Source organism: Diadema antillarum, unplaced genomic scaffold (assembly GCF_040938485.1).
Source record: "Diadema antillarum isolate AM-2024a unplaced genomic scaffold, OU_Dant_1.0 seq00000134_RagTag, whole genome shotgun sequence".
NCBI classification, from domain to species: domain Eukaryota; kingdom Metazoa; phylum Echinodermata; class Echinoidea; order Diadematoida; family Diadematidae; genus Diadema; species Diadema antillarum.
In genome coordinates, this window is record NW_027271211.1 from 458296 (window position 1) to 485251 (window position 26956).

General features: G+C 41.0%; 1 protein-coding gene across 1 annotated transcript in view; it reads left to right on the top strand.

Moving 5' to 3' along the window:
- The window catches only part of LOC139727503 (uncharacterized), a 102046-nt gene extending 76957 nt beyond the window's left edge, over nucleotides 1-25089 (top strand). Inside the window, exons 43-54 of the mRNA XM_071638477.1 lie at nucleotides 960-1196; nucleotides 1439-2229; nucleotides 4005-4115; nucleotides 7023-7116; nucleotides 8025-8150; nucleotides 9726-10073; nucleotides 16374-16514; nucleotides 17665-17781; nucleotides 19928-20053; nucleotides 21673-22008; nucleotides 22859-22984; nucleotides 24950-25089. Coding sequence (XP_071494578.1) covers nucleotides 960-1196; nucleotides 1439-2229; nucleotides 4005-4115; nucleotides 7023-7116; nucleotides 8025-8150; nucleotides 9726-10073; nucleotides 16374-16514; nucleotides 17665-17781; nucleotides 19928-20053; nucleotides 21673-22008; nucleotides 22859-22984; nucleotides 24950-25089 — 2693 coding nt within the window. The remainder of the gene's footprint in view (nucleotides 1-959; nucleotides 1197-1438; nucleotides 2230-4004; nucleotides 4116-7022; nucleotides 7117-8024; nucleotides 8151-9725; nucleotides 10074-16373; nucleotides 16515-17664; nucleotides 17782-19927; nucleotides 20054-21672; nucleotides 22009-22858; nucleotides 22985-24949) is intronic.
- Nucleotides 25090-26956: the final 1867 nt, after the last annotated feature.

A 26956-nucleotide genomic window follows, 5' to 3' on the forward strand; every position in this document is an offset into this window, starting at 1 on the left:
GATGAGTGCAGTGGCGCATCCATGAGGGGGCACACCGGGTGCCCACCCCCTTTATTTTTTGCTGAAACAAAAGAAATAAAAAGAAAAAATGAAGGGGGCTTGTGCGCCCCTTTTATTTTGTAAAGGCGCCTCCCCTTTACGGAATTCTTGGATCCGCCCCTGGAATGGTTTCAAAATTGTAGTCCTAGCATCATGGCCCGTCATCAACATTGAATTACAGAACTAGAGAAGCACTCTGAGAGCACAGACCTCCGCCAAGCAGCTAATTTCCACCAATGATCTTGCTCTTCCATAGAGATCAGTGATTTCCATCCATATGTATGCATGCTGAAAATCGCCCGATTTCCCAAAATAGAAACCTTTTGTTGTGTCATCAATGCCTGCTGGGCAGCGCGCCTCGCCCTGGAGCAGAAACTAGAGCACGCACTCTAGTGTATGCATGAAATCCTCAAAAATATGCAGCTTGAACTCCCAAGTTCATTAACCCTACCTGCCAAATTATCAAAAATCCTTCAAAAAATCCACAAAATTCCCGGATCAATCACTTACAAAATTGAATCATCTGCTACTTGCGTCATTCGTAACCTTTCTTGTAAGTTTCATCCAAATCCGTTCACAACTTTTTGTGACAAACAAACAAACTAACAAACAAACCAACACCGATGAAACCATAACCACATCCCTTGGGGGAGGTAATAAAGGAAAGTTGATTATAGAGCTTGGAAAGCATTCCAGATGAGGATTGGCCTTTTTGCGAGATACCAAGACCCCCCCCCCCCCCCCCCCCCCCCCGACGTTTCGTGCCACGATTCCGCAACGGCAAAAATTTTGCCGCATTGTTTCATGACTTTTTTCGTTGAAGTCTCCCGCATATTTTGAGACCAAATTTGCGATGTCCGGGTACACCGTTCTGAAGTTACGTAATGTTTTTGCATATGCATGTCAACCCAAAAACAAAGAAAACAAGGAATGTTCTGACCTCACCAGAGCCTTCACAATGAACGAGCTAATTGTTGGCATCAAGACAATGAAAAACAACAAAGCAGCTGGTCTTGATGACATCCTGTGTGAACAAGTTAAACACCTAGGACCAGTGGCTCTCAAGTGGCTTCTAGACCTGTTCAACAGCTGTCTGATAACCAACAAGCTACCTAAGATATGGAGGCGGGCAAAGATTGTGGCTATCCTGAAGCCTGGCAAAGATCCTGCCATCCCGAAGAATTTCCGACCCATCTCTCTGCTCTGTCATACATACAAACTGTTTGAGAGACTACTCCTGAATCGCATGGCACCCATTATTGATCAGCAGCTGATCCCTGAGCAAGCGGGTTTCAGACCTGGCCAAGCACAAGCCAACTGCTTAACCTAACCCAATTCATTGAGGATGGTTATGAGAAGGGACTCATAACTGGTGCTGCTTTTGTTGACTTGTCTGCAGCTTACGATACAGTCAGCCACAGAGTACTCGTGCAGAAGCTGTACAAGATTACACATGATGCCAGCCTGACTTCTCTGATCCAAAACATGCTGGAGAACAGACGCTTCTTTGTTGATCTCAGTGGAGATCGAAGCAGATGGCGCAGACAGAAAAATGGGCTTCCGCAAGGCAGCGTTCTTGCTCCACTCTTGTTCAACATTTATACAAATGATCAACCCATCCACCAGAACACCAGGAGCTTCCTGTATGCAGACGACCTGTGCATAGCCTCTCAGTCCCAGTCATTTCTGGATCTCGAAAGAACGCTAAGTGAAGCACTAGAGGGCCTGACCACCTACTATGCTGTAAACCATCTTCGGGCAAATCCAGATAAGACTCAAGTCAGTGCTTTCCATCTCAAGAGTCGTGATGCAAACCGCAAACTGAAGGTCCACTGGTATGGCAAGAGACTAGAACACATAGACAAACCAGTGTATCTAGGAGTCACTCTAGACCGCACTCTCAGTTTCAAGGACCATGTCAGCAAGACAAAGGCAAAGGTGGGAGCCAGGAATAACATCTTGAGAAAGCTGGCAAACTCCAAGTGGGGAACAGACCCAGGAACCATCCGCAGCACTGCCCTCGCCATGTGTTACTCTGCAGCCGAATATGCATGCCCTGTCTGGGGACGTTCCTCACATGCCAAGAAGCTGGACCCTGTTCTAAATACAGCTTGTAGGGCCATCTCTGGTTGTCTCAAGCCTACCCGAATTGATGACCTCTACCTGCTGTGTGGAATTGCCCCTCCTACAGTCAGAAGAGATGTATATTCAAGAGTGGAACGCACAAAACAGGAAGATGACAGTCGCCATCCACTTTTCCAGCATGTTCCTCCACCAAAAAGGCTAAAATCCAGGAGGAGTTTTCTACACTCAGTACAACCCCTGTATGGCAATCCCCAGAGCTGCAGGATAGAAGCCTGGTCAAAACATCTACAGGAGAAACCCCATAACCTCTCTTTTGGAATCCCTCCCAACAGGTGCCAGTGAGCCATGGCAAAATTGGCACTGCCTGAATCGCCTTAGAACTGGAGTTGGGAGATGCAAAGCCCTGATGCAGAAATGGGGATACAACCATGATGGATCCACAGAATGCGACTGCGGGGAGGCTCCCCAGACAATGGAACACCTACTAAACTGAACCCTGCTACCACAACCCTGTACATCACATGATCTCCACGATTACACCCCATGTGCCAGAGCCTGTGTTCTGCAGTGGCTGGGAAAAGTGTAGCGACACGAGAGAAGAAGAACCCAAAAACAGCTCAAATTCATGATATCGTGTGCAAATCCAATGCAAATTGTGTTTTTTGGTTAAATTGATATAGATTAGATTATTTTAACTTTTAACCATTGAAATCAATCAATTCTAATGTAGATAAGCCTGAAAAAGTGCCTGCAACAAATTTTGGCCCAAAAAACAATAGAAAACAAAAGGTCGAAAAACAATAAAATACATAAGAAATTAACAAAACAGTAAAAAACAAAAGAAATTGATTTTGATTGTGCTATTTTTTTACAAGAAAATTGTTTGATGTGTCTTGAGGAATTCTGACACAAAAATTTAGCACTCCTTCAGTCTTTTTAATGGAGTTATAGGTGAAAATATGATTTCATGCATAAATTTGCACAATTAATTCATTAAAAATAGAAAGGCAATATTTTTCTATTGTATGACCGTGTAGTCTTGTATTTGACATCTGGCTCTATCTTTAGGCAAAATTTTGCGGCGATCGCTTGATCGGCTGAGATCTGCGGCCGAGATCTGAAGGGGGGGTCAAATTGACCCCCGCCCCAGTAAAAACTTGGTCTCAAATAGCCCAGTTAACCCGTTGAGGACGAGTCCCGAGTATACTCGGGCAGGTGTCTATGGGAAGTGTGTGTTGTAGCAAAATCAAACCGTCCTCAACGGGTTAAAATAGGGTTAAGAAATGATACAGAGTATCCATTTTAAGAGGAAATCAAAGTATATTAGATGAAAATGGGCATTGGAATGGCTGTGACATCCAAAAAACAAAGTAAAGCAAAGTGATGTGAATAAAAGTTGGGTCCCACCTTTTAGGATTGCTCTGTTTTGGATATCTCAGTCATTTCAAAAGCAATTTTCATCAAATAAATGTGGAATCCCTCTTGTAATTACATGCTCTTTCCTGTTAAATAGTAAAGAGGTTTCTCATTATTCAGCCAGAAAATTTAAGAAAGCTGAAGTTGGGTCTCAATGAAAAATATACGATCCCTTCAATCTGCTGTCAAGCCATATGGCACTTTGCAAGAGCAGTAACTTCTCTCTGCGCATGTGGGTGATGTGTCTGTAAATCTTATGAATTGAATAGATTGTGGTGCATCAAATACAACTGTTAAAGAGTACGCACCCAAGTCAAGTATTCTTCCTTTGTGCTTTTCTGACGTATAAAAGGGAAGTAAGTTGAAGTTTGGACGAGAAGTGTACTACTTGAATGCATACAGGCCATTTGATTTCTGAAACGGTTAATCACACTTTTTCCCCTTCATCTACTGCTCATTGCCAGGTACATGCCTACCACATCATTTTGCTTGCGATAATGGTCGCTGCATCGCTAGCGGCCTCCAGTGTAACTTATTCGATGAATGCGGAGACGGGAGTGATGAAGACGGATGTCGTGAGTTGGTTTTTCGTTGAACAGTATTTCTTAAGAAAAAATTACAATCAGATTTTTGCATTGATAACACCCATTATGATTAAACTGTCTAATTGCTACTTCAGGGTCTTAAAATATAACATCTTAGCTCTATTTTGCAGAAAACCCCATTCAATTTGGTTAAGTGGTCACAGAGAAAAGTGAAATGTTGTAAAGCATGTCATGAGTCTGATTCTTCCAAGTTTAGCACTTCAATGCTTTTGTGTGTGAATACAATAGACAGAACTTGGAGGGAAGAGATTCTTGACATCCTCTACAAAACTCCTCATTTCTCTTTGACCACTGAAGCAAATCGAACGGGGTTTTCTGTAAGATGTGGGCAATGAGTCATAGTTTCACACCCTGAATTTGTTCATGGATTGATTCACTTCTTTTAAAGATATCATTGTGAAGGGTTCCATTGTAATTATTTTTTGGGACATATGGTATTCTGTTAAACATCTCCACAACAAGGTTTTGGTGTCTCTGTGGGAAGACAGTTTTTCATATTCATCGTGCATGTCAGAGATACTGTAAAAGTGGGAATTTTCGCACACTTCGCGTAACCAGAAGCTACATGTGAGCGCTAAAATAAAAGCACGCAAATATTTTTGCATGCCATGTGTTTCAGTAGTCAACGTCCTGATTCTGCAAAATTAAAAACACACGAAATTCATCTTACGCGGCCAAGCATGAAAAATTAGGCACGAAAAAATATCCACTTTTACAGTATACTGTTATCGTGTTGTCTGCAATATTTTATTCTTTAATTCTGAGGACATATGACATCATATCAGTAAATCTGTTTGTATCCCTCTCCCTCAACTATGCACATAGTATCTGTATGTATTTTATGTATATATAAAATGTATTAACCCATTCCCTATGGGAACCTGGCGGCCTGTGTATTAGATCCAGGGGGATTTCGGAAATTGGCATGGAACGTGTTAATGTATGTTTAAAGGAGACCTCTGGATGATCTTCAGACTTTTACATACAGCATATATGAACAACTATAAGTTGGTTATACTGGGTAGTGAGTTTCATCATTTGAAGTGATTGGGTTGAGGAATATGAATTGCAATGTATGAGGATGATGACATGGCAGCCTCACCATAAGAACGCATGAGTTGGGCTCAAGGAAGCAGAACAAAAGAAGAAAGCATGTATAAATTCCACACAGGTGAACTTGAATGTTAAGCATTCGGTATTGTAATGGAATGATTACATTTCCGAAATATATGAGACTCTTATGTCATCATCCTTGTTCGGTGTATTTTGTTTTGGGTTTTTCAGAGTATTGATTTCTATGCTCAGGAGCCACTATAAATTCCAGAAATCTATACATGAAGATGTTGATTTATGTACTACAGGATGTGAAATTTTGAAAATCGTCTGGAATGTCTCTTTAATCTGGAAATTAAAGAACAACAAAATTACCCAGCAATGACTAGGACATGTACAGGATATTTTATTACTAATGGTTAGTATGTACAAGTCTCCCAGTCTGCAATCTATAACAATGAAACCTCTCTGTCTGGAATTTGTTGAAAAGTTCATTAAAAATTGTGTGGTGTCATTGTTGGTGAACTAACTCTCAGAAAAGCAATGTTCATGTGTAGACCCTATACACACACATACAAACTTGTACATGTACAATGTACATTTATATATGATAATGAATAACTTTTATAGCAATGCCTTTCTACACATACACACATGTGTGTTAATGACGGGGGGGGGGGGGGGGGGGGGGGGCTGGTGGGTGAATGGATTTTTTGGGATTTTTCATGGGGGGAGGGCAGTGGGTGTGTAAATATGGTGGATTTATGGATTTTATTTGGTGACCTGCACTCTCTTTCATTACCCTCAGTTGAACTATAGTGCGTTAAAGGTCTATTGAGGTTATGGGTTAAAGGTCTATTGAGGTTTAATATGGGTTAAAGGTCTATTGAGGTTAAGGGTTAAAGGTCTATTGAGGTTATTAAGGGTCATACTGTCACCTGCCCAGAAGGGTCCTACCATGAAATTTAAACCTCCCAAATTGAATGTAGGATTGTGACACATTTAGACGGAGTTTAGAAAGCTTTTTCATCATGGCATAACCATCCTTTCTGGTTATTTTTTGAGGACAAGTCTTCATTGCCCTTTTTGCCAGCTGCAGCTGATGGTACTATACGTGTGTGTAATTATACATGTGAACATCTCTTCTTTAGGTATGTCATTTTCAAAGTGGAATATCTGACTGATTCTTTTTCCTTTTCCACATTGTACTGCCAGGTTTAACTCTTTATGCGCCACACTGTAAACCCCCTGTGTGCCACATTATTCTGACACTGCAGTGGATCTCGAGGCATGCTTTGGAAAAACATTCTGTTTTGCCCTGCTGGACCCGCAATGAGCAAAGTTGTTGAAAAAATCCTAAGCTTTGTTATGCTGTAAATCTTGTGATGAATATGCTACTATTTTTCTTTCAACTAACCAATCCAGTAGCTATATTATTACACAGTAGCTATGCTATTGCACAGGTATGACTTTTGCACACGATGATGTAAACTTAATAGAATTTACACGAAGATCCAACACAGGGAACACCAACTAATATTCAATCACCACACAATGTAAGCTACATGTGAGAGGAACAAAATCGCGAGTGAAGCTTTCATTGTACTGTGGCATTTGGCGATTAATCAATTTGGGTAGGATTGTGCATTTGAGTGAAATATGCAAACTTGGCACGCCATCGACTGAGTCGGGCTTGTGAACATGACACATAAAGAGTAAATATATTGATGCTATTTTCCTCTCCTTTTTTCCCCTCCCTCCCCCCCCCCCCCAACTGTCCATTTCATTCTCATGGTAGCATTTGGATGCCCGTCGCCTGATCAGTTTGCCTGCAATCGTAGTGAGGAGTGCATCTTTAGGAGCCAGCGGTGTAATTACATCGCAAACTGCCGGTATGGCGAGGACGAGGAAGGATGCGGTAAGCTGAATTATGTTACAAACCCTGCAGGATGCGACGAAACATTATTTTACCACTTGCCCAATCGGGCAAACAGATTTTCAAATTTACTGCAAAACACTTGCCCACGAACATTAATTTTACTTGTCCAAAAAGAAAGTCCAAAATATAAGGAAATAATATAGGAAATCATGTGTTTGTCAAGGGCTTAATAAAGCACAATCATTTGAGTAAACAGCACACATTGATTCGCAGGCTCACAATGGAGTAACAAGATTGGTCCGATCAAGTGTTGTCATTTCATTACATTGGGACTGCTTCATCTAAGTGTTTGGAAGTTGCTGAAACAAAATATAAAGTGTATTGCACCACTAAACAGCCATTGTCTTTGGGCTTTTGTATGGTTGACTTTATGGATTTGTTAGGGGAATAAGTAAAAAAAAATGGTGGCTTCAAAACTTTTTGCTTGCCCAATTCGGACAAGCATTTGTTCTCATTAATCAAACATACTTGCCCGAATTTGATTTTCACTTGCCCTGGGCAATCGGGCAAGTGCTTATATGGCACCCTGATGGCCAAGAGTCTGAAGGGAAGAGGACAGAATCTGGCAATATAGCATAGCCAAAAAAGCAGTTATTCTTGATATGTACTGCATTTTGTTGTGAAACATTGAATATTAATTCAGTTTTGATGAGTTTAGTTGCTTAAAAAGGATTTGTGTATATAGAGTGCCTAGAAGGCTTCTACGTGTGTAGTAATGGAGTAACAGTTTTGAAGGCTTGTGCATGTGTAGTAATGGGGTAATGGAGTGTTGACGAGAAGTTGCTTGAATGATTTGTGTGCATAGAGTGCCCAGAAGGCTTCTACGTGTGTAATAATGGAGTAATGGAGTTTTGACGAGTAGTTACTTGAATGATTTGTGTGCATAGAGTGTCCAGAAGGCTTCTACGTGTGTAGTAACGGAGGCTGCATCCCGCCATACTATGTCTGTGATGGTCTGCCTGACTGCTTTGATGGACAGGATGAGAGGAACTGCAGTGGACAGGGCACAGCAGGTGAGTTTGTGGAGCATTTGCAGGAAATTTCTCCGTGTCTGTAACCGTGACAACTCTGGACAATAGACACAGGACTGCCCAACATGAGTATCTCCTCAAAACAAAAAAATATGATTCTTGGTATCGCCAATGCACAGAAAACCTCTGCGCATGCCGAAGAGTCCTGTCACAGATGCACTGTGGGATTCCTTGATGCCATTGTCGCTTCTGGTTGTCTCGCACATGTCCCAGCTCCCATACGATTCAATGGAGTTATTTGTCTGCTGTGATACTCCTTTTTTCTTGGCTATAATTCAGCTTTAAAAGAGTTGAAAGTTTCTCAATTTTATTGATTTGTGGTCACTAGAGTCATGGTTCACAACTGCAAGGCTTCAATGTGCTGGACACATGATGTAAAGCGAAGAAATCTTCAACAAAAAATACCCCCGGATAAAGACAGAACATGACCTGAGTGCATATGCAACCAAAACTGGGGCAAGTTTGTCCCCTGAACTATCCCATAATGCATCTAAATACACTGCTCTGCGCATGGCCCCTAGGTATTGGTGATACCGAGAATTGTCAAGGAATTCGGCCATTGAAAGTTTTTCTGAAGGACTATGTTGTTTTGACCATCTGATGGAGATCAGACCATTGGGATTGTGGCATATGATATCGATTTAAACTCTTCTACTGCAGTTGATTTGACTTTGACGGTTTGACTATAAATGAATTGAGGCATTCCTGTCATTAACTGTCAATGTTCAGCATGGTATCATAAACATTTTATTGGCAATTCAGTCAGATGAATAAAGCCTTTAATTCCCTTCAATAATGAGATATATTCTAAGGCACCAGTCACATACAAACACAAATCCTTAAGGATCTACACTGTGATCTGGGGAGATCCGGGGAGATCCAGGATAGTTTTGACCTTGACGAAGTGTCGAAAAGTGTTTATATGACTGTACACATGGTATCAACACGGCAGCTACACAGATAAGGCCGGAAGAGCGTGGCGTCTACACGGACAAACACGGCATCTACATGGATCAACATGGCAGCTACATGGCAGCCACACGGACCACCCAGGATAGCTCTGCCAACATGGCAATCCCAGGAAGATGCCGGATGTTTTTGACCTCCAAAAGTTGCCGTGTTGGCCTCTCAAATGTCCCCGGATCTACACGGACATACATGGATGTCCAAGGATGTTCAAGGCGTCAGCACGGATTTCTGCCCGGATCATCCTGGATCAGATCCGGGATGGTCCGGGGTGATCCGGGATGTCTATGTGACTGGGGCATAAGTTTCCTTACTCTTCTTAATTGCAGACTTTTCTCTTCGTTACTGAGACCTCCAGGACAAGAAGTGATCTGTAGGCCCTAAGTGCTCAGTAGCATTCAATGAATTTCATTGCCATAAAAGACGGATTGTTTTTACTTCAGTATACCCTCTGTTTAATTGAATGAACATTGCAATCCTTGTCAGGATACATTAATATAAATCATTAAAAAAAAAAAAATAGAGTGGACGTGAAGAAATTTAAGCAAACTTACTTTGTTTACTTCTGGTATTACTCGTCTCTCATCTCAGTGACTACTAGTATTACCCTGACTGACACAAGCGTGGTGAATGTGACGTCTCCAAACTTCCCCCGTCCCTACGGCAGGGAATGCTACCATCTGTGGCAGTTCACCGCTCCGCCTGGCCTGGCTGTGCGGTTCCACTTCAGGAGCTTCGAGCTGAGCATCGACTCCTACCTGTCCATCGGCTCTGGGCCTGACCCGGACAACGTCACCTCGATCCTGGCGGACTACCATTACCGGTATCGGCCGCGGGAGCGCGTCGTCCCTGGCAACGAGGCTTGGCTGGAGTTCCACTGTGGGAGCTTTGGTGGCAGCCGGGGATTCCACATCGAGGTTTCTGCTGTAGATCCATCTAGTGAGTGATCATGTTCTCAGCTTGACGTATCGACGTATCCTTAATATTTGCCAAACACATGGAGAGTTCTGAAATAGCTGTGTACTCATACTGTACCGTAGCTTTTTGTTGATGTCTGTTTTTCTTCTAAAGGTATCACACAAATGTATTTCTCTCGCTTGTTTTTCCTTTATACAAAGAGGTAAGAAGGCTTATTTTTATGCCTCCGCAACGAAGTGGCCGGAGGCATTATGTTTTCGGGTCGTCCGTCCGTCCGTCCGTCCGTCTGTCCGTACGTCCGTACGTCCGTACGTCCGTCCGTACGTCCGTCCGTCCCGTTTTGTTTTTGTCGATATCTCAAGAACCGTGTGGTGGTTTTACATCAAACTTGGTATGAGGGTATATCCTTGGGGGATAATACTTTGTGTGGATTTTAGGCTCACAGGGTCTAAGGTCAAAGGTCACAGGTTATTTTGTGAAAAAAAATTGAAATTTCATGTTTTTCTCCATATCTCGCAAATGGTTCAAGGTATCTTCATGGAACTTAGTATATATGCTTGTACCGATGGGCAGTGATTATCTAGGGAAGTTGGGGGTCATGGGTCAAAGGTCAGGGAGGTCAAAGGTCAAGGTCAACTCCTCAAAATATCACTACTTTCCTTATATTTATGCAATGAATGAAGGTTTTTAGCTCACCTGAGCCAAAGGCTCAAGTGAGCTATTGCGATCGCCCTTCGTCCGGCGTCCGTCGTGCGTCGTGCGTCGTGCGTAAACTTTTTACATTTTCATCTTCTTCTTGAAAACCCCAAGACCGATTTTCATCAAACTTGGCAGGTAGCATCCCTAGGGGGTTAGGAACTCAATTTGTTAAAATGGGCACCATGCCCCACCCAGGGGGCCCCCAGGGGGGCCCAAACCCCCCAAAATTAAGGAATCTGTAAAAATCTTCTTCTCTAGAACCAGAAGTGATAGAGCTAAGTTAATACTATGAGTTAGTACATTGATGACTGTAGTTTCAAGTTTGTTCATGGCAAAATTAGGGGTGCCCCCCTTGGGACCCAGGGGAGGGGGGTGGGGAGGGGTTCTAATGGGGCCTAAATTGTACATTTTCATCTTCTTCTTGAGAACCCCATTACCCATTTTCACCAAACTTGGCAGGTAGCATCCCTAGGGGGTTAGGAACTCAATTTGTTAAAATGGGCACCATGCCCCACCCAGGGGGCCCCCAGGGGGCCCAAACGCCCCAAACTTAAGGAATCCCCTTACGAAAAAGTCCTGTGGTACTCCTGTGGTAATTACCACAGGACGGTACCACAGGACAGTACCACAGGAAAGTACCACAGGACAGTACCACAGGAATTGTCCTGTGGTATTTTGGGACATACCACAGGACAGTACCACAGGAATTCCTGTGGTATTTTGGGACGTACCACAGGGCAGTACCACAGGAAAGTACCACAGGACCGGTACCACAGAACAGTACCACAGGACAGTACCACAGGAATTCCTGTGGTATTTTGGGACGTACCACAGGGCAGTACCACAGGACTAGTACCACAGAACAGTACCACAGGAACTGTCCTGTGGTATTTTGGGACAGTACCACTGGACAGTACCACAGGTCGATCATTACCACACAGCATTACCACAGGGCAGTACCACACAGCATTTCCATGGTACCACAGGAGAGTACCACACAGGATAGATCGAAAAAAAAATCTGGGAGACTTTTAGCCACATTTCAAGGAATATTTCTGATAGGTGAGTGATGGATTTTAGGACAAACATGGCCCTACTTAATAACCTGTCCTACTCCTAACATATAACCTCAAACGAGAGTCTAATGGCCAAGTGCCAATCTAGTCCTATAATAGCTCTATATAGTCATATTCTATTCCTAGGTAGCCATCGACCCTCTCAGTACATATATATATGGCCGTCTATCCGTAAAGCATTAAGGCATGGTTACTAACTCGATTATACTTTATTATCAAGATATGAAATTACACTTTCATAACAATATCTATGATATTGGGAATAACATAACATAATTAGACAATCTTTCATAAAGTTCAAAGTAAGTTCCATCATTAATACTTTGACTTTTTAAGTCATATAAGTATTTTCTAAAATCTAGAGTGCTTTTTATGAATATTCATGAGCTATGTAAAAATTTGTACCACAGGAGTACCACAGGAGTACCACAGGAGTACCACAGAAGTCCTTATGAAATTTTTCATGCTTTACATCAGCACTTTCACTAAATAGGTAATACTGTAGGAGTATAGGACAGGATAAGTAATGGCAAATCAATTGTTATAATGCAGAGCATAACTCATCTATCAATTAATTGAGGAATATTAATATGTGCTTTTTTGTTTGTATTTTTGTTATAAATTTCAGTTGATTCTGCCTTACAATTTTTCTGTGTGGTACTCCTGTGTGGTACTGCTGTTTGATATTCCCCTGATGTGATAGCGAGTCCTCTGGTATAAAATGTTAAGAAAAAAAAAAAGAATATCCTGTAGCATTTTTCTGTGGTACTTACGAATTTAATTTGCTGTGTGGTACTTCTGTGTGGAATAGCACCATATTATGATTTTCCTGTGGGATTTTGGGCAGTTCCTGTGGTACTCTCCTGTGGTATACATCGAAAATTACCACAGGAATTCCTGCCGTACTGTCCTGTGGTACGTCCCAAAATTCCACAGGACAATTCGTGTGGTACTGTCCTTTGGTACGTCCCAAAATACCACAGGACAAGTCATGTGGTACTGGCCTGTGGTACTATCCTGTGGTATTGTCCTGTGGTACTGCCCTGTGGTACTGCCCTGTGGTACTGTCCTGTGGTACGTCCCAAAATACCACAGGACAAGTCGTGTGGTACTGTCCTGTGGTACTATCCTGTGGTACTGTCCTGTGGTACGTCCCAAAATACCACAGGACAAGTCGTGCGGTACTGTACTGTGGTACTATCCTGTGGTACTGTCCTGTGGTACTGCCCTGTGGTACGTCCCAAAATACCACAGGACAAGTCGTGTGGTACTGTCCTGTGGTACTATCCTGTGGTACTTTCCTGTGGTATTGTCCTGTGGTACTGCCCTGTGGTATTGTCCTGTGGTACTGCCCTGTGGTACTGTCCTGTGGTACGTCCCAAAATACCACAGGACAAGTCGTGAGGTACTGTCCTGTGGTAATATCCTGTGGTACTGTCCTGTGGTACTGTCCTGTGGTATGTCCCAAAATACCACAGGACAAGTCGTGTGGTACTGTCCTGTGGTACTTTCCTGTGGTACTGCCCTGTGGTACTTTCCTGTCGTACTGCGCTGCATGTGGTACTGTCCTGTGGTACGTCCCAAAATACCACAGGACAAGTCGTGTGGTACTGTCCTGTGGTACTGCCCTGTGGTACGTCCCAAAATACCACAGGACAAGTCGTGTGGTACTGTCCTGTGGTACTATCCTGTGGTACTGTCCTGTGGTACTGTCCTGTGGTACTGCCCTGTGGTACTGTCCTGTGGTACGTCCCAAAATACCACAGGACAAGTCGTGAGGTACTGTCCTGTGGTACTATCCTGTGGTACTGTCCTGTGGTACTGTCCTGTGGTACTGCCCTGTGGTACTGTCCTGTGGTACGTCCCAAAATACCACAGGACAAGTCGTGAGGTACTGTCCTGTGGTACTATCCTGTGGTACTGCCCTGTGGTACGTCCCAAAATACCACAGGACAATTCCTGTGGTACTGTCCTGTGGTACTATCCTGTGGTACTTTCCTGTGGTAATGTCCTGTGGAACTGCCCTGTGGTACTGTCCTGTGGTACGTCCTAAAATACCACAGAACAAGTCGTGTGATACTGTCCTGTGGTACTATCCTGTGGTACTTTCCTATTGTACTCTCCTGTGGTACATCCCCAAAAACCACAGGACAATTCATGTGGTACTGTCCTGTGGTACTGTTGTGTGGTATACATCCCAAAATACCACAGGACAATTTGTGTGTATACTGTCTTGTGGTACTGTCCTGTGCCACTTTCCTGTGGTAATGTCCTGTGGTACTGCCCTGTGGTACATCCCAGAGTACCACACGATCCCGTGACACAGTACCACACAGTTCCTGTGTTAACATATATTTGTGTGGTACATTGTGTGGTACCAACCAGTACCACAGGGAGTACCACATGAGCCTGTAAAACAGTACCACACAGTTCCTGTGGTAACATTTATTTATGTGGTACATTGTGTGGTACTGACAAGTACTACAGGGAGTACCCTACAGGCCTGTGGTACAGTACCACACAGTTCCTGTGGTAACATTACAAGTGTGTGGTACATTGTGTGGTACCGACAAGTACCACAGGGAGTACCACAGGACTTTTTTGTTAGGGTCTGTAAAAATCTTCTTCTCCAGAACCAGAAGTGATAGAGCTAAGTTAATACTATGAGTTTGTACATTGATGACTGTAGTTTCAAGTTTGTTCATGGCAGAATCAGGGGTGCCCCCCTTGGGACCCAGGGGAGGGGGGTGAGGAGGGGTCCTAATGGGGCCTAAATTGTACATTTTTATATTCTTCTTGAGAACCCCATGACCCATTTTCACCAAACTTGGCAGGTAGCATCCCTAGGGAGTTAGGATTTCAATTTCTTAAAATGGGCACCATTCCCCACCCAGGGAGCCCCCAGGGGGCCCCAAACCCCCAAAATGAAGGAATCTTTAAAAATCTTCTCTAGAATCAGAAGTTATAGAGGTAAGATAATACTATGAGTGAGTACATTAATGACTGTATTTTCAAGTTTGTTCATAGGAGATCAAGGGGTGCCCCTCTTGGGGGCAGGGGGGGGGGGGGGGGGGGGGTGGTTGGGAAGGTCCAAATGGGGACCTGAATTGTACATTTTCATCTTCTTCCTGAAAACCTCATGATGTATTTTCATCAAACTTGGCAGGTAGCATCCCTAGGGGGTCAGGATCTCAATTTATAAAAATGGGCACCATGCCCCACCCAGAGGGCCCCAGGGGGCCCCAATCCCCCCCCCCCCAAATTAAGGAATCTTAAAAAATTTGGGCCCTTATTGTACAGTTTCATCTTCTACTTGAGAATGCCTGGTCAAATTTTGGTAGAGCTGTGAATAATTTAGATTAGTGACTGCGTGAAAGGTGAACTTGCGATACTCAGGTGAGCGCTAGACCCGCGGGTCTCTTGTTTTTTTTTAAACTTGATGTATACATGTATTACCCAATATATATTCTGTGGGAAGTTTCTTGCCAAAAGGTCAAAGGTCAAGTGAAAGTGCTGAATTGCACTTTTTCCTCCATATCTCAAAAGTAACTCAAGGTATCATCATGAAACTTACATATTTATGCATGTTCAACCTAACAGTGATTCTCTTTGGAACTGTGAGGTCAAAGGTCAAAGGCCAGGTTTAGATAATGCTACATGAATTTTCCCATTTGATACTGAAATTATACTTTTTCTCAATACCTTGAAAAATTACTCAATGCATAAACTTATAAAAGGGTCAAAAGTCAAGTAAAAATCATCAGTTCCCCAAATACCTGCACTCTGACATTTTAATCATTCATCCAATTGAACCTAGTTCTAGGAAAGTGAACATTCAGCACATTTGTGTCAAACCTGTCATTTTAATATTTTGCCAATTGTTTGAAACTGTCATCACACATTGTCAAGACATTGTCTATAGACCTATTAGGAGAACCATGCATTATGGCGGAGGCATATCAGTCGCCGTAGCGATATATCTAGTTTACTAATGCTATCATCTGTCAAAGTACGTGGCATGTGGTTGTTGTCTTTTTTTAGGGAGGAGAATTGGAAATGGGTAACTTTGTTGATTGGAACCATAGGTTTCATGAAACATGAAATGAAAGCAAAATTTGGGCTATATCCATTTTATGTTTGTTGAGATCTCATCACTTAACACTTGTTTGACTCTTCAGATTCATTTTCCTTTTCTGTCTAATAGTGAGCAAGATATAAAAGTGAGATCCCAGAGTACTGTCTCGTCAAACACATTTTGTTTTTTTATGTTTTTACTTGTTTCCTGGTAGTCCCAGCAAGATTGAGGTTTATTTAGTACGTATTTAGACAGGAAAAATTGCAGCCACTTGTGTACTTCTATCTTGATCAAACCATTCAGCTTCTCTCGAAGTGATTCATCCAGAAATCTCTGAGTGGATCAATTATCTTGTGTCCGTATCAGAACATGGCTGTATGATTTGAGTGATACCAAACAGATTACAAAGAGGTTACAAAAGTCCTTACTGCTTCTTGGATTTCCACGGTTCTCCTGCCTCCTTTTCCACAGGTCATGTTCACGTGGAGTGCCAGACCGGAGAGTATCGTTGCACTGACAACTCCTGCATTCCGACCTTTGACCTGTGCAACGGGGTCAAAAATTGCCCCCTGGCTGAAGATGAGAACGAGAACTGCGCCAATTTCTCCCACCGTAAGTGCATCTAGGAGCAGGATCCTTGAAAAGCATGTGATATGTGTACACTGTATTTGAATATTCATGAAGTGTAAATTGTGCCTCATGAATAATGCATGAGGCATTGTTTCGTAACTGATGCCCATTGTATGAGAACCTAGTTCAAAGAGTGGGAGTTCTCGGTACAAGCATGGAGTTATGGCTCCTTCCATCATAAAAAAGGGAAATGCACTCAGGTTCTTTGAGGAATGTATTCTAGATGGAGTAGAATATAATTGCTCCCCCCCCCCCATTTCAAATAGTTGCAGTACTCTTATTTAGAATTTCTACTTCAAGATTCGTCTTTTTTTTTTCAAGATTAATCAAAAGGTTTGGTTGTGATGCTGAATTAGCTGCTTGTGTTACTCCATAATATTGATGGACAACACCAAAGTGAAACCATGGAGGTGTTTATTGGATGAAATAGAAACAAATTGCTCTCCTGAGAAGTCAGTGGATACCTCCGAGAAGTTATGCTCTTGATCACAAGTGGTACCCAGGTGTTTTGATAGTAGAGCCCATCAGTTATAAAAAACTTGCGCTCTCACAGCAGAAGAAAAGACGTCCCCAGTTAAAATATCTAAAGTGCACCTCAGTCTTCCCATGTAAGCTTATCTTTTCCATTTCGGCACTGTGTGTCGCAGTTATATAAATACAACTAAAAAAAAAGTGATTCCCTCCTAATCTAGATGATGTGGCCTTTCCATGAAAAGTTTTGAGCATAATGATTTAGCGTGGGTGTTGCTACAGCTGTGCATTTACTGACTAGTTTCTGTGTGAAAATGACAGTGATCCGATCTGTTGAGTCTGTTTTAGTTTGAATGTCCAAATATGGCTCTCTAGCAGACCAGATGCAGGAACGTGTATACTGTATACGGCAAATGTTTCGTGAGATTTTTATTTTCGCAAATTTTGCGAGTCATGTGCTATTCGTGAAATCAAAGACACGCGAAAATATTGACTCTGATCCTGATGTGGATGTGACATATGCATGTACATTTCTCCGTTCCGTACAGGACTCCACTATCGCGATTTTAACTGTCGGGAATTCCCGATTCGCAAAATTTAGACTCGCAATATATGGCGTATACAGTAACTGAGATGAAATGGTGATTATTTTTTTTTTCAGTTGAATGTGGAACTCATGACGATGAGTGGCAGTGCAGCTTTTATTGTATACACGGCTACGATCGTTGTGATGGATTCGTAGACTGTATCTTGGATCTTTCAGATGAGCTCAATTGCAGTAAGTTCACTCTGAAAAATTACTTTGACAATCTTCACATTCATGGTCATTGTGCATTATATGCTCAAGCTACTCATAAAGGTAGTCTATTTATATATTTTTATTTAGTAATCATATTGAATAAATTTGATCATGTGGAGTGAATATTACTAATTAATTTTGGACTTTGTCTTTGATGACTATTCCGATACAACTGGATTGATTTGAGATATGTTGAATTCAAATTCAATTGGGATATTTTAGTTGTTTTACATGTGGGGTGAGTGCACACACGGCAAACGTATTGTAAAAAACCGTACAACCAGACATATGGACATCAGCAGGTAGACCTGTGCCCAGCATAACATTTAGACCAGATGAAGACACTGAGAATTTAGTAGGAGACAATGGACCTTGTATCATGTGTGATGCCCAGTCCAGTTTATACACACCTAAAGACCCATTCAGAATAAACTAAGTATTGAGTTCATTTTAAAGGTATAGCATTGTACATGTCTTTCATAAGAAACATTTAAATATGTTGTAGTAATATCAATACATCTGTGTGGCACATTTTCCATACATACATGTTCAAATGCGCTAAATGATAATTCATAATTAATGACATCACATTTTCACATATTAAATAACGAGAAATTGGAACAAGGATTGGTAGGGGGTCATGCATTTTTATGCCTCTGTCACGAAGTGGTGCGGGAGGCATTATGTTTTCGGGTTGTCTGTCCGTCCATACGTACATCTGCATTTGTTTACGTGATAACTCGAGTAATATTGATTGGGAGTTTACCAAACTTGGTCCAAGTATAAACTATGATGGGGCAATTGCTTGATTAGATTTTGGGTGAAATTGGCTGAAGGCTAATGTCAAAGGTCAAGGTCAAATCATGAAATCGTATCTGTTTACGCGATATTCAAGACTGGATGAAGCAAATTTCACCAAACTTTGTTCGAGGATGATGTATGATAGGACAATTACTTGATTAGTTTTTGAGTGAAATCAGACAGAGGTCAAAGGTCAGATATTAAGGTCAAATCCTAGAATTTATCTGTTTACGTGATTACTCTAAAAAGGAAGCAGCTTTCACCAAACTTGGTCCAAGGATGAAGTATGATGGGGCAATTAGTTGAGTATTTTTTTAGTGAAATTGGCAAGAGGTCAAAGGTCAAAAGGTAAAGGTCAAATGCTAAAAATGTTGCCGGCTATTTCCCCCATATCTATGCAATGCCCAAAGGGATTTTCTTGAAACTTAATGTAGACATGTACTATTGCGCAGTGATTCTCGAGAGAGAGTTTCATGTCATAAGGTAAAAGGTCAAAAGGTCAAAGTTCAGGTGAAAATGTTACAATTTCACTTTTTTCACAAATGGTTCAATGTATCTTCATGGAACTTGGTACATATGCATGCATTGACTGGTAGGGATTAGCTAGGGAATTTAGGGGTCACAGTCCATAGTGGGGGTCAAAGGTCAAGGTCAACTCCTTAAAAATTACACTTTTTCAACACCTTGAAAATTATTCAGTGCATAAACTTATATAAGGGTTGGTTAAAAGTCAAGTAAAAATCCTCAATTCCCCAAACACTCATACATGTACCTATGCTCTTAGACAATTAAAGCAAACCTACATAGTTCAAGGAAAGTGAACATTCAAGACATTTCTGACAAACCTGTCATTTCAATGTTTTGCCAGTTATGTGAAACTGTCATCTCATATTGTGAAGACATTTTACTATACACCTATTGGGCGAATCATGCATTGTGGCATACCAGTTGCCATAGCGACATTTCTGGTTTTTGTGTTCTAATTTGATGATGGGGAAAAAGTTAGCTTAAATTTGGAAAACTATTATATTTGATGGAAAAGCCCTCTCAAGATCTATCATAAGATAAGAGTATGAACATTGATTTATGTCAAACAAATATGTGATATCAGAGATCCTTCTAAGAATATTCTTTTATGCTCCTGCTTTTATATTGATACGATTATGAAACATAATTATAAAGTCATGAGCTTTCCTCTTTAAAAAAAATTATAGTTTTTTTGTGATGCTTGATATCTTCAATCGTTTCAATGTCAGATGTATTTTGGAACAGGAAATGTTACATGTAGCCGCTGATTTCAGCGATTGTCTTGTATGTTTGATAGCCTGCAGGCTCGGACAATTTGCATGTGGTTATGGACAATGCATCCCTGGGGCATACAGATGTGATCTCTTCCCAGACTGCCTGGATGGGAGCGATGAGCTGGAGTGTGGCCATGCCAATAATACAGGTGAGTTTTTTGTTTGTTTGTTTGTTTGTTTGTTTGTTTTTGCATAACGTTACAATCATGTACTGTAGTCAGCCATCGGTGACCTCATGGATTGCGGCTTTTGCAACATGCTTTGGGATATGAAAATGAATTCTCACTCTTCATTAACCTGTTGAGAACGAGTCCTGAATATACTCTGTCTATGGGAAATTCTTGTTGTATAGCAAAATCAGTCTGTCCGCAACGGGGTAAGAAATAAAAAAACAAACAAACAAACAAAGAGAAAGCCAAGTATTTTTCTTGGACAACATTTATGGTAATGAAGCCGACACAGTGGGTGTGTCCTGTTGAGGAAGTCAGGTATGAACAAAAAGTGTGAATGAGGGAAAAGCTGTGAGGAAGAAATTTGGTGTGAAAGAGGACTGACTGTATGGGAAGGTGTGAAAAGGGAAAGAGTGTGAATGGAGAATCTGATGTGAAGGAGGAATGAGGGAGGGAAGTACAGGTGAAGTGGGATGTAGGCTAGAGAGGAACTGAGTTGAATGGAACTAGGCATGATGGAAATTGAGGTGAATGGAGAAATAAGATTTAAATTGATTAGGAGAAAATAGAGATAACATTGAAGGATATTCAGGTGAACGGGTTAGGATTGAAAGGGTTTGAGTTAAACATAGGTAAGATTAAATGGAACCGATGTCAGTGGAGATAGGATTGAAAGGGGTTATGGTGAATGGAGTTGGGATTGAAGAGAATTGAGGTTAATAGAGAGGATTGTGTGAATAGGAGATGATTGGAAGGAATTTGAGGTAAACAGAGGTGGGATTGAATGGAATTGATGTCAATGGAGATAGGATTGAAGGGTTTATATTGAATGGAGATGCAATTGAAGAATATTGTGGTAAACAGAGGTGATTGAAGGGAATTTATGTGAATGGAGATAGGATTGCGGCACATAGAGAAAGGATTGAAGGGCGTTCAGGTGAATGGACATAGGATTTAAAGGGATTGTGGTGAATGGAGATGGGATTGAAGGAATCGAGGTGAGGGGAAGTAGAATTGAAGCCAAATGGAGTGAGGAAGGCTTTGGACGTGAAGATGCTCCCACTTCCTCGTTCAGGAAGGAAAACAACTAAAACAAATTAATGTTCAAGTTTTTTTTTAAGTGCTTATTACTGTAGTGAATCTGCAAATAAGCATGTGAGTCCCAATGAACTATTTGTTTGTTTGTTTGTTTGGCCAAACAGTTGAGTTCTGCTATTCCTGGCTTCACTCAGGATGATTTTATCGCACAGATTTACATCATCTCTCTTTAGTAACCTGTTGCAGACTAGTCCCAAATATATTCAGGCAGGTGTCTATGGGAAATGTGTGTTGAGGCAAAATCCTCAACGGGTCAAAAAATCTACATTTCTAAGTCCTCTCTCACATTTTCAAGAAAGAATACTTCTACTCTCACTCACTCTCTCGCTTCTCTGCATCAATATCTCGTATCTCCTCTTCCAACAGTCCTTTTCAGGACTACCACATGGTGAACCGCAAACCCAATATCCGTTATCAACACCACCATGCAAATCTCCTCCTTCAAAGATCATCTTATTAGTCCTTTGTCACTTTTCTTTCTCCCTGCCATTGCTGTGCAGAATTTGTAAGCATCACCGAGGACAATCAGATGGTTAACATCAGTTCGCCAGGCTACCCAGACTACGCCCCAGCTCAGGACTTCATGGTCACCTACGTCACGGTCCCGGAGGGACGGGTGGTCCATGCTACCATCCTAGACTCGGAAATCGCCACCACGGCGAAAATTGTGTTCAGCGATGGCCACGATGACAACAAGATATTCCTCGAGTGGGTGGGTCATGGCTCTGATGTCACCAATGTCACCTCATTCACAAACAGGATGATGATTGAGTTTCACACCGGTTTTGATGGCTATTCTCAATTCTTCATATCATTGTCTTCTGCTATTCCCCCAGGTAAGTCATCTTCAGACACTCCCATTGTTTTTCCCCCCAAGAACCTGGCACAATTTTTCTCCCCCCTCCCCCCAACTTCCCTCCTAGTGATTCTGGAGAGGAGATAGATACCATGTACTGTTGTTATTTTTGCAAAGGTTTAATTTTCCTGAATTTTGCAAGTCACTGTTGGACTGCAAATTTACCAGCACGCAAAAATGTGATCTGCTCTACGGTAATAGCACACTGACGATAACAATGGTGTTTGCAAAAATTTTAATTTGATTTTGTTTAATTTCTACAAGCATAAAGGTTGCATACTTTGATATGTTTAACAACCTTGATAATAAGTGTTTGATCACATTCCACATTCACATATTTTTGACAGTTTGAAAACCAGTTCATCTTTATTGAAGATGTGAGTTTTCTATTGGTATCAAACCTGTCATAATGTAAGAATCAAAAAATCAAAAACTTTGTGAAATGGAAGGTATTAGGGGTTATTAGATTAATTTCCACCATCAGATATAGCAAAAAAGCAAACACCAAAAATCCCCAAAACAAAAACCACACACTCAATCATTTCCAGTGCTACCTCACTGCTACCTTACATTATCTGGAATATTCTTGAAGTTAGGATAAAGAACATTCCAAATTTCCTTGTGTTTTTTTTTTTGGCCCTTTTTTTGTGTGTACAAATGTCTCAAATTCACAAGCGTGGAATCGCCTCTTTTTGAGATCAAACTCTGATATGCTAGAATACAGGTCTATGTAGTCCTTCTTTTGGTTGCTTTCTAACTTCTTCTGCTGAAATCTATGGTATCGTCTATACAGAGCCCACACTGAGGACAGTTTTCTCTTTTACATTCAGAACCAATGTGCACGGAAGAACAGTTTGCCTGCATTGATAGGACATGCATTCCAGAATTCAGGGAATGTGATGGCTATCCTGATTGTGTAAATGGAGAGGATGAGGCTAACTGCAGTGCACAAGGAGGTATGTATCTTTGTTTCACATTCTAGACTGATGATAACGAATTATAATAATATTGTTGTCCTCTTAATCCGACATAGCTTCTTAAGTGTTGCCACACTACTCTACCAAATGGCTCTGCCATCATTCATTATGACACAAGCATTCCTAGATACCCAGTTATATACCTTTATTGAAAGGGAAGTGATGAGTGAAAGTCAAGTTCACTTATGTAGACACTTTACTGGATTCCATGTAATTGGGATCTTTGATTGGCAGTCCAGCATCTTATCCACAGTGCCAAAGTAGGCCTAGGTATACCACTACCAGACAAGCTAAACATTTTGCTTACTACAAATTATACACCCTGTAGGGAAAAATGGAAGGGGGAAAAAACTTACATGGCAAAACATTTTCATTCGATGTCTATTAGCAGCTATATCCTGATCATGATTTGAAGAGTTTGTTCGCAAAAACCGACAAGTCCATTTTTTAAGATTTTGAAGTGCGGTCTCTGTCATAAAGTACAAAATAATACCTTTTAAATGATATATTGGTCACTATATATAAAGGCACATTTTTGAAGTTATGGTCAAAAGAAGCACAAATTTTCTTATTATTCTCCTTATTTTTCTTGACCTTTATTCGCAAATATCTCCATTTGGCCAATATGGTCTTATCGGTTTTTGCAAACAAACTCTTCATTTCATGGTCTGGTACATCTGAATTCATAATGTGAACCACTTCTATGGAAGCCCAAATTATCATGAATGTAGAATCATATTGCATTTCCTTAGTACAATGTGCCATTTAATGTGCTTTATCACTCATGTACTGCTGCGAAAATGTTGTGGAGCTAAATATCCTCTGTTTTCATTCCATAAACCTGTATTTTAATGCCCTGTTTGCATGCTCAACTGGATCATTGGTTTGCCTAATTCACAAATTTTGCTTCATTGCACTACCACACACAAACGGATATATTTTGATACTGGTCATGTGCGAGTTGGAAAGCCATAGCCTTAACGTATGATTTTCATTTACATCGCAGCACAGCTTGCAATTATCTCAACAATTTTGCTGTATTACATTCCTTGCAAAAACACTTCCATTAAAAGTAACAATTCTTTGAAAAACAATGTTTCCCAAGAGCTCTCATATGCATTTTGTACAGCAGATGGCCCTAAACCATAAATATGCCTGGCATGTCTTTTGTGTCACGTAGCAATGTTATGGTAATCAGACTTTTAAAAGCATCTTCCAGAGAGTAAATTACGTACTCACTCAGTTTTTGAGCTCTTGTATTATAGAATTTGGCTCATGTGTCTATGATATCTGAGTGTCTGTATGGAAGATATGCTTTTGTTGTTGTTTTTCTGTGTGCAGCATGACATAGCCATGGAAACATCATTTTGGGGAAGAAAAAGAAAATGTGTTAATTTTTTCCCCATAGTTTTCAAGCATTCAACACTGCCGGCGGAACGTTTTCAATAATGGGGTGGGGGGGGGGGGGGGGTGCCACTTCAGGGTTTTATGAGCTAACAAGCAAAAGAAAAAAAAAGGGGATTTCAGTGCAATTTCTGGTGCTACTTCCGAGTTTCTTCAGCTGACAAGCAAAAAAAAAAAAGGTCTTCAGTGCAAAAACATAACCCGAGTGCGCTCACACTTTAAGGTTTTCATCTAATTCTCTCTAGTGCCTCTTACACATTCTGGGGTAAAAAAAGGTGGGGAGCCCAAAGTGGTGACACCTTGTGTATTCCATTGTAAGGCCCCAGCACCACCCCCCCCCCCCCCCCAGATTCCGGCGGCCATGTTCAAACAATAGGTGGCATACATGATCGTCATACATGATTGTTAACGTCAGACCAGACATTGTAACTGCACTTTGTCTATCACATTTAGTTCTTCTTACAAGTAGAAATGAGAATGGGGACCTATGTTGTTTATGTCTATTGATGATGTGTTTCTATATGTGTGTTTGTAACACAGGAACCTGTGCCCCGCATCTTTTCACTTGTTATGATGGAAGATGCATCACTGACTCCTACCGATGTGATGGTTACGATGACTGCGAGAATGCTGAGGATGAAGAACCATCTATGTGCAGCTTGACAACTGATGTGCCGTAGACGCGTGGAACGGGTTTATTGAATTACTAGTCTAGAGATAAATTGGGATATTGGAAGATATATGTGTACTATGTTTTTGGATTAAAAAAAAAAAAAATCTTTTTCTGTGTTTCATAACCTTTTGGTCTAAAATGCTATCTGGCATAAACTCAAATGTTAGAACTAATCTTCCAAACTGTGTCTGTAATTTTTCATCGTAGTCCAAGTCCTAGTCAATGTCCTCACCGTAATCTTGAGCGTCTGTTCAAATTGTGGTGTTAGTTGCTGTCGTCGTGAGAGATAAACCAAAGCAGATTAGACATACTGGTAATGTACCAATACAACTGCATCCTGTAAAGTAATGCTTTGTGTATTATTGCAATGATATGTGACCTGTACAACTAAAGGATCCAAAAGTCGGGAGAGGACAGTTTTCTGAAAATGACATATCATTTTCTTACTCTTCCACCTTAATTTCATATATAACATGACTTATAAAAGTACTCAGTTGTGGAGGTATTTTATTAGGGCATGTCGAGTGGTTTAGAAAATAAGCGTTTCGAGAAAACCCGCCTTCAAAGGTTTCCTTGTGACGCTATCATGATCCAAGGGGAGGTAAGACAGTTTTCACCTCTTGACAATAAAAGGTATGCTCATAGCAACCTCTGCGATGTTCATTCAAGCTTACCGCCAGCTGTCTATGCATGACCAATCAGTAACAAGGATGCCACACACTGACCAATAAGATCACTCCCTCATCACTAAAGGTGAAGTCTAGCTGCGGCGCTGAATCAAAATCTTTGGACATGTGTCTGTTCCGTTGAAAGTAGGAAAATCATGGCTCAGAAAAATGCTATTTTTTTCTTTTCCTTTGAACATTTAGCCTCGAAATTTCGGCAGATGATAGACAATACATTAGACTACGAATTATGCCAAAAACGGAAATCCGATTGTTTTGACTGCTTTTGATGATCTGACTTCAAAATCAATTTTCTCAGCTCAGCTGTCAGCAACTTAAGGATCTGTTTGTTGTGGCAGGTCACAGATGCTCTCATATATGTGCACAGTACTGGATGCGACGAGAGTCAAATCCTAGAGGATAGTAGTAATACAAGTTTAATAGGATGTCTAGAAAGCCTGTGAATATACTTTTGCATTTAGCAGAGCTGAATGTTTAATCTATGCAACAAGAAATCATAGGGCTTCCTCCCAATACATTACTGTAGGTCTCAAAGTGATGGCATAGTTTTTGTTGAGATTAGGATTCTGAGTTTTTTAATTTTTGCGAGATAATTAGATAATTGGAAACCACTGACATGAAATATAAAAAAAAACATACAATTCAAAAAGGAATTTAATTTCTATTACATGAAAATCAGTTTTGAAATGGCTGAGATATCCAAAAAGAAAAGAAAACAAAGTGGTCCTTATAAAAGATTGGACCCACCTTTTATTATGACCTCCTTGTATTTGGATATCTCAGCCAATTCAAAATAGAGTTTCATCCAATAAACTTTTAATTCCCCTTAGAATTGTATGCTTTTTAATGATCCGCATAAGTGGTTTCTAATTGTCATGCAAAAACTTCAAAGCTTAATCCCAATCTCAACCAAATCTTTCCCATCCATTTAATGTCTTTGACGAGGTAAGATGTTGTTAGTGTATCACCCAAGTATGTGGGAAGAAAATTCCTTCAGACATCATCTGAAATATTTTCATCTTACCTTCACCTCAATTTGCAATTGGCAATCATGGAAGCTGCATGGTACTTACGTGTGCTATAGCTATTGCAATTATACACATCAAAAGTACAGCAGCAAAAAGAAAAAGAAGAAGAAAGAAATGAAACAAAAGAACTCGGTAAGATTTTTGTGTTTTGTCCACTGCA